Here is a 12,523-nt window from a genome sequence, read left to right as displayed (position 1 = left end):
GTCCAGCAACAAAAGCCCTGGGATCCCCGGCTGAACCCCCGCCATTCTGCTGGCCGCAGTGACACTCCCCCACACCCGGAGAGGACCAGCAGCCCAGCAGCCCAGCAGCCCCCCCCCCCTTCAAGCTTTTCCCACTGCCGTTCCGGATGGCAATGGGCGTCACGTTGTCGCTTTTTTTTAAGCATGATTGAGTGTGTGCGTGGCCCGCGGACTTTCGGTCCAAAGCTGAGAACTGACATGCCCGCCCATTGATCTCTTTGAGGGACCCGTCGGAGCTTTCCCCGACCAATTGACATGGAACCACGATAGCATCGTCATCCGTGATCCCCTTAAAAAGGAAAGACCGAAATTCTGAACAACGACCATGAGGACAGACAGAAAGCAGGCTGAGAAGGCGATCTTCCCCCAGCTCGAACCGAAGAAATGAAACCAATCAAAGGCAGTCCACAACGAGGCCGCGCTGCTCTGCGACACCGGTTCGCTCATGACTCGGAACTCGGCCTGCTGATGCCGTGGCCAACGCTCGAAATTCCAAAATAAGGCATCGTGGAACTTTTTTCGGGCTCAATTACTATCCAGGGTTATCCGTGTCTATGCAATCCATGTGCCAAATATGCCCCCCTAAACGCCGCTCGCACCTTTGTCCCGAACCAGTCCTCCTCTTCTTTCTTCATCAGAGCTCGTCGGGTGTGATGCGACAAAAAATTTCTTCAAGACAGCTTCATGAGTAAGTGCTTAGTGGTGGTGGACGGGGTTCAGGTCCCGGAACTCGCCCCGCAGGCTGTCCACGCCATTGGCTCTGACCTCCTCGACGAGCTTGGCGACCTCGGGGGCGATGACGTTCTCGTCGAAACCAAAGTACTTGTACGCGTCGGGGCCCGGGAGAGAGTGTCCGAAAGAGCTCATCGAGTAGCCGGCATCGGCGTAGCGCTCCCATCCGTTAACAGCGTACGCCTCGATAACCACACGCGGCGCCTTGGAGCGGTACTGGAGCACCTGGCGCTTGTACTCAATCGACTGCTTGTCGAAGATGCGCTGGCACGGGAAGCTGACGATGCGCGCCTTGATGTTGTGCTTCTCCGCGAGCAGCTTGGCCGTCTTGGCGGCAAACACCATCTCAGCGCCGACACCGATGAGCGTGACGTCGGCATCCTGCTCCTCCTTGAAGACGTAGGCGCCCTTGAGCACCTTGTCGCGGGAAGTGAATTGGGGGTATTGCTCGAGGTTCTGGCGCGAGAGGGAGATGATCGTCGGTGACTCCTTGGCCTCCATCGCCGCGATGAAAGCACCGGCCGTCTCCTCGCTGTCGCAGGGACGGATGTACAAAAGGTTCGGCATCGCACGGTAGAGGGCGGGCAGGGCAATAGGCTGGTGGGTGGGGCCGTCCTCGCCGGTTCCGATCGAGTCGTGGGTCGCGATGTGAATCTGCTGGAGGCGCTGGAGAGCACCCATACGCACACCGGGGGCGGCGTACTGATTCGTCAGTATGGACTTGCAGGTGGGTTAAGATCAGGTGTCACTCACGATGTAGAACATGAAGAAGCTGGAGGTGACGGGGAGGATGGCACCCTTGTTGAAAGCAGCCAAACCGTTGGCGATAGACGCCATGGCATGCTCACGAATGCCGTAGTGGATGTAGCGGCCGGTGTAGTCGCCGTTGATGCCGCAAGTCGTCTTCAGGTCCGGGTTCTGGAAGTCGACCTTGCCCTTCCAGATCATGTTGACGGAAGGAGACAGGTCAGCGGTACCGACCATCAGGTTGTTGACTCCAGCAGCAATGGGGTTGCAGACGAGACCAGCCGACTTTCTCGAGGGAGTGGGAGTCGTAGGAAAGTCCTCCTTGGCGGGGATAAACTTGCGCCAGTCCGCAGTCCACTCGCCAGCGACACGCTTCTTGAACTCGGCAGCAAGCTCAGGGTGCTCGCGGGTGTAAGCCTCAACCAGCTGGTTCCACTCGGCCTCGATCTGCTCACCGCGGGGGATAGCCTCGCGGAAGTAGTTGTAAACCTGGCCAGACACGACAAAATGCTGCTCGGGGTCCATGCCGAAGTTCTTCTTGATGTTGGCAACGTCAGCAGGGCCGTAGGCGGCACCGTGGGCCTTGGCGTTGCCGGCGACAGCACTGCCAATACCAATGACGGTGTGGATGTTGATGAAAGTAGGCTTGTCACTGCTGTTGCGAGCAGAATCCATGGCACGAACGATGGCCTCGACGTCCCAGTTGCCGTCCTCAATCTCAATGACGTTCCAGCCACAGGCACGCATCTTCGTGTTCACATCCTCGGTGTTGCAGAGGTCGACGCTGCCATCGCAAGTAATCTGGTTGTTGTCGTACATGACGACCAGGTTGTTGAGCTTCCAGTGGCCGGCAAGCTGAATTGCCTCCATAGCTACGCCCTCCTGCAAGCAGGCATCTCCAATCATACACCAGGTCATGTTGTTGACGACGGGGAAGTTAGGACGGTTGTAAGTGGCGGCCAGGTGCTTGCTAGCAGCGGCCAGACCAACGGCGTTGGCGATGCCCTGGCCCAGCGGGCCGGTCGTCACCTCGATACCCTCGTGCTCGATCTCAGGGTGGCCGGGGCAGAAAGAGTCGGTGCGGTTAGAGTGGTAGGACTTGAGCTGGTCCATAGTCATGTGCTTGTAGCCGGTCAAGTGCAGGAAGCTGTATTGAAACAGACATGTGTGGCCGTTGGACAGAACGAAACGGTCTCTGTTGAAGTAGTTGGGGTTCTTGGGAGAGTACTTCATGATGTACTTCCAGAGAGAGGTTCCGATGGCAGCCATGCCCATGGCACCACCGGGGTGGCCGCCCTTGAACTGCTCACACAAGTCGGCGATGAGACAGCGGAATGTGCGGAGAACGAAGTCGACCTCCTTCTTGTCGGCCTCGGTGAGCTGGAAGTGGCTGTTTGAGCCGTTAAGTGACTTTGCGGCCACAACGCCCTGGGGGACGGGCTCGGCGGGGACTGCACTGGGCGCCATTGTGATGTGTGTATGAGAGGCGTCCGGGGTATCACGAGGTGAGGGTATCTCGGTCTCGGTGTGAGAGTGTGGGGTAGCGTCAGGAGTCGCACTCGTTTTCTTGGTTGACGTTGATCTCGTTCGCAGTGTCCAACGAAGAGAAAGAGAAGCAGACGTCAAAAGCAAATGGTATCAAGCAAGTCGTGTCTCTTTCGAGAGGTAAGTGAGGAGAAACAGAAGGGCCAGCGAGTAGACGGCAGAGGCGGGCATCCGGGGCCATTTTGTTAGATATATTCGTGGCCATGCTGGTCTGGTCTTGTCTAGACGGCTTGGGTTGGTTGTGCCCCCTCTGTGTGCTTGAGATGACCATTTTGGGATGGAAGTGGGATGTGAAGCCAAGGCGAAGCAGTACGGCATTCGGAAGGAGCGCTTAACGTTTCCCAAAACAGGTTGGGGAAGGGAGCAACCGGCGACTGTCACTTGACTGCCGGGAAATTTAGTCGGGAAAAGTACGGCAAATTTCATGCACGATGCTCATTGGTCAGAAAGTCGGCACTGAGCACTGAATGATGCGTCGGGCGATGCAGTGTGATAGGCAGTCCAGGACGAGGTAAAGGCAAGCGCTGGTGCATGCGCAAGTACTTTTCAAAAATGAGATCAGAGAAGGTTCAGATCATAAGCGCCTTTTTTTTTTCTCATCAATGATGCAAAACAGCGGACCAGAAGCGCAGAAGCGCAGAGCGATGACTCGGAAAAGTCCCGAAGAGCAGCGGGCGCATCAGTATCTTTGATGGATGCGCATTGGGCAGAAAAAATGCGGGTGACTAAGCGAGAAAAGCTGTGTGTGGTCCGTGCTTCACCGCGGGGGAGATTGGAAGCGCTTCGTTTTGCCGTCTTGTCGCTGGCGCCGGGCACGAGCCACTCTCTGGCCTCCTTACGTAAGACTTTTCTGGCCACTCACCGTCTCAACATTCTTCCCCGCCAAACCACCCGCGTGAACGCGCAGTTTTTGAAGCTGTTAGTGTGCGGAGTCTCCACACCCATCAGACACTAACAATTTTCATCGCGAGTAGCTTTCCATTTGATCCATTCCTTTCTTTGTCTGCTTGTTGTGTTGTCGATGGATGATGGTATGGTATGGTTGGATGCCACGCTGGCGCATTATCGACCCCAGCTGTCCTCTAATAGGATCTCTTCCGTCCAGTATCAGACAGACCCTCTTCGCTTCCGCCTGCTCTTTCTCCCAACTCCAGCCTCCAGCATCTCTCCCGTGGGAAACAACCGGGTCCTTGACCCAATAAACGTTGCAAATCTCGTCGAAACTATTTTTGCTGCCGTCCCCTTGCCCCGTCATCGCCGAAAGTCTATTCCTGATTCCATCGTGACCTGAACCCAACCCACAAACAAGAGTCCAGACTTACACTTTTCTGCTCTTTGTGTCTCTCAAGTGGCCCTCAATTCCCCTCACCCGACCGGCTGCCGTCTCCCGTCCCCCCGCCTTCACACCGGAGGCGTCCCGCCAAGAGCGCTTGCACCTGCCCCCCTCCTCCACGTCCCCGTTCATCTACAGCGGTGCCGCGGAGTCAATGCCGCGCAAACATCGAAGCTGCAGCACCATGTTGGCCCCGGCGCGTCGGGATGCTTCACCGTCGCCTCTATGAACGCCCGGCAATCCATCCTCCAAGATGTCTTCACACAACTCCAAGCGACACTCGTCGTCGTCTTCCCGTCCTCCCCGGCCGCTCTTGTGTCACTCATATAGCCAACCCGTGACCGCAATGTTTCTGTTTCGACATCGTCCACCTAGCTCACTCCCACTCTCACTACCTGTGCCTCGCTCATCTCCATTCATACCTTGAACAACTGCGACCCTTTGGACATTCGACAGCCTTGTTGTAATATCATCCTTTCTATACACACTGTTTACTAAGATACCCAACCTTCAATCTTCACCATGCCTCCCGTAGCTGTCAGCGATATGGATCTCCCCGCGGAGCCCGTCCACCCCAAGCCCGAGGCCAAGGACCCTCTCGCTTCCTCCGTCGCTACTCCTCAACTCTTCTCCCTCGCCAACAAGACCATTGTCATCACCGGCGGCGGCCGTGGCCTCGGAATCACCTTCGCCCTCGCCGTCCTCGAAGCCGGAGGTCACGCCGCCTGCCTCGACATTCTCCCTGAGCCCGCCGCCGTCGAGTGGGCTCACCTCGCCAAGCTGGCCAAGTCCAACAACCTCTCCGTCACATACCACAAGTGCGACATCACCGACGAGCCCGCTACCGAGAAGATCTTCAACCAGATCGCCGACGAGGCCGACCAGCGCGGTGCTCCCTTCTGGGGCGCCATCGCTTGCGCCGGCATTCAGCAGAAGATCCCTGCCCTCGAGTACCCCGTTGCCGACTTTGAGCGCATACAAAAAGTCAACGTCGTCGGTGTCTTTGTGACCGCTAAGCAGGCCGCCCGCGTGCTCGTCGGCCGCAAGAGCAAGGGCAGCATTCTGCTCATCTCCAGCATGTCTGGAGAGATCGCCAACCGCGTAAGTTTGGCAGTATGTATGAAAAGTGTGAGCCCTGGCTGACATCCTCTGAAGGGATTGACTTGCAGCGCGTACAACACCAGCAAGGCCGCTGTCCAGCAAATGTGCAGATCCGTCGCCCAGGAATGGGGTCAGTACGGCATCCGCGTGAACACCCTCTCCCCCGGTGTAAGTTGGCCTCCATCTCATGCCACTCTCACCCGTCCACGTCTAACACATCTGTCAACAGTATATCCGCACCGCCATGACCGACCAGCTTCTGCAGGCCGAGCCGGACGTCGAGACCACCTGGATGCGCGGTGCTCTGCTCCAGCGCCTCGGCACCCCCGAGGACTTCAAGGCTCCGGCCGTCTTCCTCCTGTCCGAGGGCAGCTCCTTCATGACCGGAGCCGACCTTCGCGTCGACGGCGGCCACTGTGCCTCAGCATAAACGACGTGTTCTCATGCGAATGCGACCAAGACTAAGACCCCATGCATGATCGATGAGATCTTCGATGAGATTGGCTCCGTAATATGGCACACAGCCCCCCCTCGGGAGCAACAACTCACTCGATGCCACCCACTCCTGGGTGTTCACCGCCGACGATAGTCGCGCGGTGCAGACATGTAGAATCAGTATGATTAGAGCGAGCATTAATAGCGGTTTCTATTTCGTAGAAGAGAATGCAATCACTCAAAGCAGGGCCCTTCCTGCAGTAGACACAACCCTCTTTTGTTTCCTTTTTTTTTTTAACCCACTGATTGATGTGAGTACGTGTGAGCCAAGGTCAGGGAGTTGAGAGTGTGGGCGCCATTCTCACTGAGGTTGAGCCTCTCGATATCTCATATTATCAACATCTTGTGCTGTGATGCCACGTTCAATTATGAATCTCAGTCTCATGCTCGCGCATGGGTTCAATAGTCAGGTGTGAAGGCAACTACAGTCACCTAGCACTCATTCGCGACACGTTGGAGGCGGCAGAAGCTAAGCACTCTACCCTGACAGAGAGACTTCGCGAGACGGTTGATCCCTTTTTGAGGAAATTCCCGAACGTCTGAAAAGGGACGCCTCGGAACTTACTTAGCGACCCAGCAGCTTGTAGAGTTTGGCTGATCACTTGCACTTCGACTTGTTTGAGCCACTGAGAATGCAGCGCATCCCGTCAGATGAAACGAAACCTTGAAAAAGGCACCGCCCGGGCCAGTCGGATGAATGACGCGAGGTCTGGATGAAGATGTCGTCTAGACGGAGAACCTGCTCAGCTCTCCCTTTCTTCTATCCTTCCAATTCAAATCACCCCTGGTCATATTCAGTGAAAAGGAATCAGTTCAATCGCTTCTACTGCGTTACCGAATGAGTGTAGCAGGCAGATCTCATTCTCGATAAAGTTTCAAGGAACCTTTCCTGGCAAGTGCTCATACCATTCTGGTCTCAGCATGGGCAAGGGAATGAACGATTTCAAATCGACGCAGTTTTAGTCTCCGTCCCATTAAACGTCGATCAACAATCCTACGACCTCTCAGAGCGCGCCTTTATCACCGCTTCCTTCTGGTACTGACCTTTCAGCACTTGACGACGTGACTTTTCCCCGCAAGAAAAATGAGGTTTCTTTTATGTTTACTTGCAGCGGCGGCCGTCGCCTTGGCTGTGAGCCCGGGCAGCCCGACGGAACCCCAACGCCATCTCCGTAACCCGGTCCCCGACACCACGCGAGATAATGGCGGCAGCCCGCGTCCAGGTCAGAGCCGCCAGAGCAAATACAACGTGTGCTGCAGATTCAATGCCGAAAAGACTAAATGCGTAAGTCGACTCACGGGCACCGGCTTGAGATGTAGATCAGGCCTTTGCTAACGAAAGCTTCCGCAGGTTTGCATAGCCCGCGATAAGTTTGTAAGTGTCATCTTTGACGAAGCTTGAATATCAACCATTAATTCTTCTACAGGACTGCGAGAGGGGAACCTGCTTGACGTCAGGCTCGGGTTGGACACTGGCGCCGGAGGGAGATCTTTGACAATGCTTCACCAGGGATCAAATCTCAAGTCATTGAGACCTTTGAACCGAGAATTCAGGTGCATTCCAAGGCAATTGGAACTCGGCAGCGGTCAATAATTAGCGTATCAAGGCTACATTTTGTGTATGCAAGCAAAAATTAGTCCTTGGGAAGCCTAGTTTCAGTAATTGAATTCACCAAGCCATCAACGAAGAGCTTCCATGCAAGAACAAACCCATGGTGATAATGATGCTCCAATGTACCTATTGTGAGGTCGGCATAGAATCGGAGTCTATCGGCACCGAGCCCGACATTTGGCAGGGAGAGACATACTCCGACTTTTCCGTGGGCTTGAGCATGCTGGACGCATGTGGTGGCTATTACAACTCCGAAGTCCGTGAGGCTTATATCAACTTCATTGTGAACTACTGCAACCACTGACATCTGATGATCGCATAGCGCTTCACTAGCTCCGAACATAAGCGCTGAACTCCGAAGGATGAGAGGACCGTTGCATACTCTCGGGCCCGATTGAACCTTGCGCCGCCGCTAAATTGGAAATGAAAGGCTCTAGGGCTACGATGTCGTCGTTGCTAGATCAAATTAGGCTACCATGCGACGATCTGGCTGTGGCTGTGCGGTATTCAGCCTAGGGCTGAGAACATCAGCCTGCCGCGTAATGGCTTTGGCAATGATCGCTGGAGAGCTTCAATCCTTCAAAATGAGTCGGAATCAACCGCACGACTGCACGGAGATGCAAAATGCCGTCAACAATGGCGCTTGAGGATATCAAGACTGTATATATGATGCCAACCTCAGCTCTTGGCATGAAGAACTCACCAGCACTTACTCACTTAACCTCAATCGAAATTTCAGATCAAACACTTACAAGATGAGAATTACCACACTTACTTCTATTTTTGCGGCCTCGCAGCTATTAGCTGGTGGTGAAGCATGCCCTTTCCACTTGAACGACGACGAGCACTACTCACCATCCATCAACAATGTCAGGCGGTCCATGCCGACGAATAGCACCAAAACTGCTATTCAAGACATCCAGGTGTTCAACGGGAGAAAGTTTGGAAAGCCCCAAACAGTTTGTCTCGATGATGGGCACATCATTGGCTTCGGCCGTTGCGCCGGGGCGAAGACGATTGTAAACGGAACCGGCAAGTTCCTCATTCCAGGCTTAATCGACAACCACGTCCACTTGACCGACGTCCGCTCCCTCGAAGACTACACTTCGTACGGATGTACGACCGCCATGCATATGAACTGCGCAAACTTCACGCAGTGTGCTACCCTAGCGCGTCAGTCGGGTCTCGCGTCGTTCCTCTACGCCAGCATGGCTGCCGTTGGCAACGGCAGTCTGCACTCGAAACAACAAGCCGGACGCGCCAACAATACGCTAATTTATCCAAGTACGGACGTAGTGGAATGGACGAAATGGCAATTCAACAACGGCAGCCACTTTTTGAAAATCACCGCCGAAGTCGACGGGCCGTCTCTGGAGCAGCAAACTCAGATGGTTGAGACCGCACATAACGAATACCGAAGACAGACCATGACGCATGCTTCTCAGATCACGGCATACCAGCAAGCTGCAGACTCGAAGACCAACGGCATTCAGCACGTTCCGGATGACGGTGTTCTGGGTCAAGATGTGATCAAGCAGATTCTGAGCCAACATCAATACGTTACGCCTACATTGAACATCTTCGAATACGGCTACCGAGATGCTTTCCTATCGAAGTTTTTAAATATTCAACCAGGAAGCAATCGCACACTCGACAACGCTCACACGAATGCTCGCCTCCTTCATGAAGCTGGGGTGCCTATTCTCGCGGGCACCGACGCTGTCGGCATATTGAAGCAGGGCAACGCCACAGCCTCAGTTCCCTTCGGTCTAACCCTTCATTTTGAGCTTGAGAACCTTGTCAAATACCTTGGCATGTCCCCCGCCGAAGCTATCAACTCTGCTACTCGCAAAGCCGCCAAGTGGCACCGTGTCCCTGACAGGGGCTCCATTGAGATTGGAAAGAGGGCTGACTTGGTGATGCTCAACTCCAATCCCTTGATTGACATCAGCAACACTCAAGACATTGCTCGGATCTGGGTATTTGGCTATGAGGCTCCAGTTTACGCGAAAAACGGTACTGCTAAGAATCCAGGAGCTTAATTTGGAAAAGATATTGAGCAGTTCGAGGAGATTGCTTGTTCAGCTTAAATACCGGGGTGCTTATAGTGCGAGCTAGACTGAAGACCTGTATATATAGAGAGTGGGTTTGGTGTTTGCATGGTTACATAGGTTCGATGGCTACGTGTTTGGACTACTCATGTATAAAATGTTGATATAGAAGAGATATATGCATGTTTAAATTTGAACCTTTGGCTTATGCCAGCAAACGAAAGTTGTGAATGGTTCCATATCTAGATATTCTCGAAGATAACAATCATCATATCTTCAACAGCGATTTACCTCTGCCGCCCAGAAATGATGCAAACTTTGAGCGGGTGACTTTTTGATCAGCCCACTCATCTGTTGGCCCAAAATCGACAATACCGTTTGAGCGTTTTTCCAAGAAAGTCTGTCGTTCATTGAATGTCCCGTTTACGCAGCCGATCCTTTCAAATGAAGGGATTACGGAACGTCTTGATAGATATCGAGCCATAAGCAATCCGAAAACTTCTCCTTTGTCTATGTATCCCACCAGAACGAACAAGTCCCTTTGCTTCGAGAGCGCCTCCGAAATGTTATCGTAACTTGAGGTTTCTCCTGTGCATGCATCCCCATTTGTTGAGTTACCACAATGGACATCGGCAGCTACAACCGTGTTCGGGTGCAGGTTTACCCCGGCGGGCCACCGAATCTCATACTGGTAACTACTCAATCTTCGGAAACCTTTCACTTTGAGAAGACATCCCCACAGTGTAATCGAGGCTGGTAACCTGGGCCCGAGGCAAAGACGGACTTGGGGTATGCGGTATACTGAGTTCTCAGAACTTTCACCAATCGGAGAGTACTTGGTTCAGGGTCTCGTCTGTTGTACCACGCCAGGCTGTACCTCTGCAGAGGATAATGTGCTTCTCCAGTTACCGATGCCCAGGACCAGGTCGGCATATTGTCCCTTGCCATACGACAACTTGCACGTTCACTGGTCGTGTGCCACAACAAATCAGCGGCGAGGCTTTTGCGCCAGACTCCAGCCATATACTGATCTCCAGGTCTCGATTTCGCTGCTCGCGCAGCCAACCCAGCTAAGGCAGGCAGCCGGTCATTTGGTCTTGTCAAATGCAGCCTCGTGAACTCTTCTACAATATCTCTACGCCAAGCTGCCTCGATGTTATAAGCGGAATGAGGGTCCTTTTCATCGACAGGCGCGATATCAAGAGCCTTGGATCCTTTCAGAAGACTGCGCGCAAGAATAGTCCTCGGTTCATTCGTTGCCAAGCACTCACAGCTGCAAATAGAGCGGCACTCCCAGGCCATCTCTGACGGAGCAAAGTGGAGAGTCCGAGGAGAAAGAAGTCTCTCTTGGAATGCCCATGCTCTTGTCGAAAGCTTGCTGCGCATTGTGCGAAAGTTGGGATCCCACACCTGTGGGCTGTCGGCAGGCAAACTATTAAGAACAGAGGCTGACGAATTCCTCTTCCATGGATATCCCGGAAAGAAGTCATGATACGGGAGTTGGTATGCCAAGGATCCTCTCTGACGGACGTGAACAATGTGCGTTCGCTCTTCTCTCAGAGGATTCGTCATGAGTTCTGACTTGCGTAAGATGGCAATAACTTTCCATGGCCCGGTGTTGGAAGAGCGTATGGCATACCTGAATCCCACACGTCTTCGACGCTTGAGCTTGCCAAATTATGGCTTCATGAATGCACCTCGGGAGCCGGTAAACATGTCAACTATCCTTCTTCAATCAAGATGTCTCCGTTGCCTCCCCGAGTTATAGATGTGGGGTGCTCGTGTGCAGACGCCTACTTATACTTGCCAAGTCCGGGAGAGAGAGGACGTTACGTTGCCTTGAGTCACTGCTGGGGCGGCGTATCGTCATTGATAACCACTCTCTCTTGCTTTGACAAGTTTCAGGTCGCATTTCCGCAGCCAATTCCCCAGACATTTGCCGATGCCATGGATGTCACGAGAAGATTGGGCTACAAATATCTTTGGATCGACTCACTCTGCATCATTCAAGATTGTGCGACCGACTGGGGAAAGCATGCCACTCAGATGAACTACATTTATTCCCAGGCCCATTTTACGATCAGTGCCGATGGTGCACAGGATAGCTTGGCTGGCTTTCTCCACCCGCAAAGTAAGAGACGGGAGACTATCGCTATCCAGTGCAAGACGTTTACCACAATTTAAGTTGAACTCATATGGTTCAGATGACTTTCGACTTATGAATGACTTACAAGGAGTATCAAGTGGCAAGTAGAACTGAAGAGCGAGGCCTCCAGACTCAAGCCCTGAAGAACCCTCAGATCTGTAGCGTACGCCGGCAAATAATGGCCCTCGATCAATTTGCACCAAGTAAACGTAAATGCTGTCAGCATTTGAGGGGTCACTGGGCTGCAGAAATGCAGCGATCCCATCCCACAACACCTTGTAGCGATATCCAAATTCCTCGTCGGCAATATTTTCCTGCAACTTTGACAAGACCAAACATTCCTCCGGGTAAACGCATCGCTCGTCATGCTTTTCGCCGGTTTCGGGGGCTTCGCCAAATGCGAACCTTTCCAGTTCACCATTTCTGATTACCCGAACGAACTGTAAGGGGGCCATTATGGGCAAAAGGCCGGCGTAAACCCCGCTAGTATGTGTAAACTTGTGATGCTGAGAAAAAAGAGCGAATTTTGAACTCGACAAGGAAAAGAGTAAGCGACTACCCTCGCCCTCGATTGGTTCTGTGATTGATCGTATCCTCTTTGCTTATCGAATGTCACGATAACCGAATTTCCATCTGCTTACTTCCGAACAGCATTAGGTACATAATGTCTTCCAGCCTAGGTTGCTGTTCCAAGAACATCAGATCTCGAAGTGGGAACGAGA

The 12,523-nt window shown here is 53.3% G+C and overlaps 4 protein-coding genes across 4 annotated transcripts; 3 read left to right on the top strand and 1 right to left on the bottom strand.

Annotated features, from left to right (window-relative positions):
* Positions 1 to 735: 735 nt before the first annotated feature.
* On the bottom strand, positions 736 to 2,985 carry DAS1-1 (Dihydroxyacetone synthase; the record flags this gene model as incomplete). The annotated part of the gene is made up of 2 exons (XM_037322957.1): positions 736 to 1,473; positions 1,525 to 2,985. The coding sequence occupies 2 exons, from the start codon at positions 2,983 to 2,985 to the stop codon at positions 736 to 738; spliced, it is 2,199 nt and encodes a 732-aa protein (XP_037178391.1).
* A 1,933-nt stretch (positions 2,986 to 4,918) lies between these two features.
* On the top strand, positions 4,919 to 5,927 carry CGCA056_v007708 (D-arabinitol 2-dehydrogenase; the record flags this gene model as incomplete). Its single annotated transcript, XM_037322956.1, has 3 exons — positions 4,919 to 5,497; positions 5,552 to 5,665; positions 5,727 to 5,927. The coding sequence occupies 3 exons, from the start codon at positions 4,919 to 4,921 to the stop codon at positions 5,925 to 5,927; spliced, it is 894 nt and encodes a 297-aa protein (XP_037178392.1).
* Positions 5,928 to 7,076: 1,149 nt separating this feature from the next.
* CGCA056_v007707 (uncharacterized protein) lies at positions 7,077 to 7,488 on the top strand (the record flags this gene model as incomplete). Its single annotated transcript, XM_037322955.1, has 3 exons — positions 7,077 to 7,277; positions 7,344 to 7,367; positions 7,420 to 7,488. The coding sequence occupies 3 exons, from the start codon at positions 7,077 to 7,079 to the stop codon at positions 7,486 to 7,488; spliced, it is 294 nt and encodes a 97-aa protein (XP_037178389.1).
* Positions 7,489 to 8,359: 871 nt separating this feature from the next.
* CGCA056_v007706 (uncharacterized protein) lies at positions 8,360 to 9,646 on the top strand (the record flags this gene model as incomplete). Its single annotated transcript, XM_037322954.1, has 1 exon — positions 8,360 to 9,646. One exon carries the CDS (start codon positions 8,360 to 8,362, stop codon positions 9,644 to 9,646), a length of 1,287 nt encoding a protein of 428 aa, XP_037178390.1.
* Between the last annotated feature and the right edge of the window lie 2,877 nt (positions 9,647 to 12,523).

Source organism: Colletotrichum aenigma (assembly GCF_013390185.1).
Source record: "Colletotrichum aenigma strain Cg56 chromosome Unknown KSG_Cg56_contig05, whole genome shotgun sequence".
Classification (NCBI taxonomy): Eukaryota; Fungi; Ascomycota; class Sordariomycetes; order Glomerellales; family Glomerellaceae; genus Colletotrichum; species Colletotrichum aenigma.
This window is presented reverse-complemented; position numbering and strand designations above follow the sequence as displayed.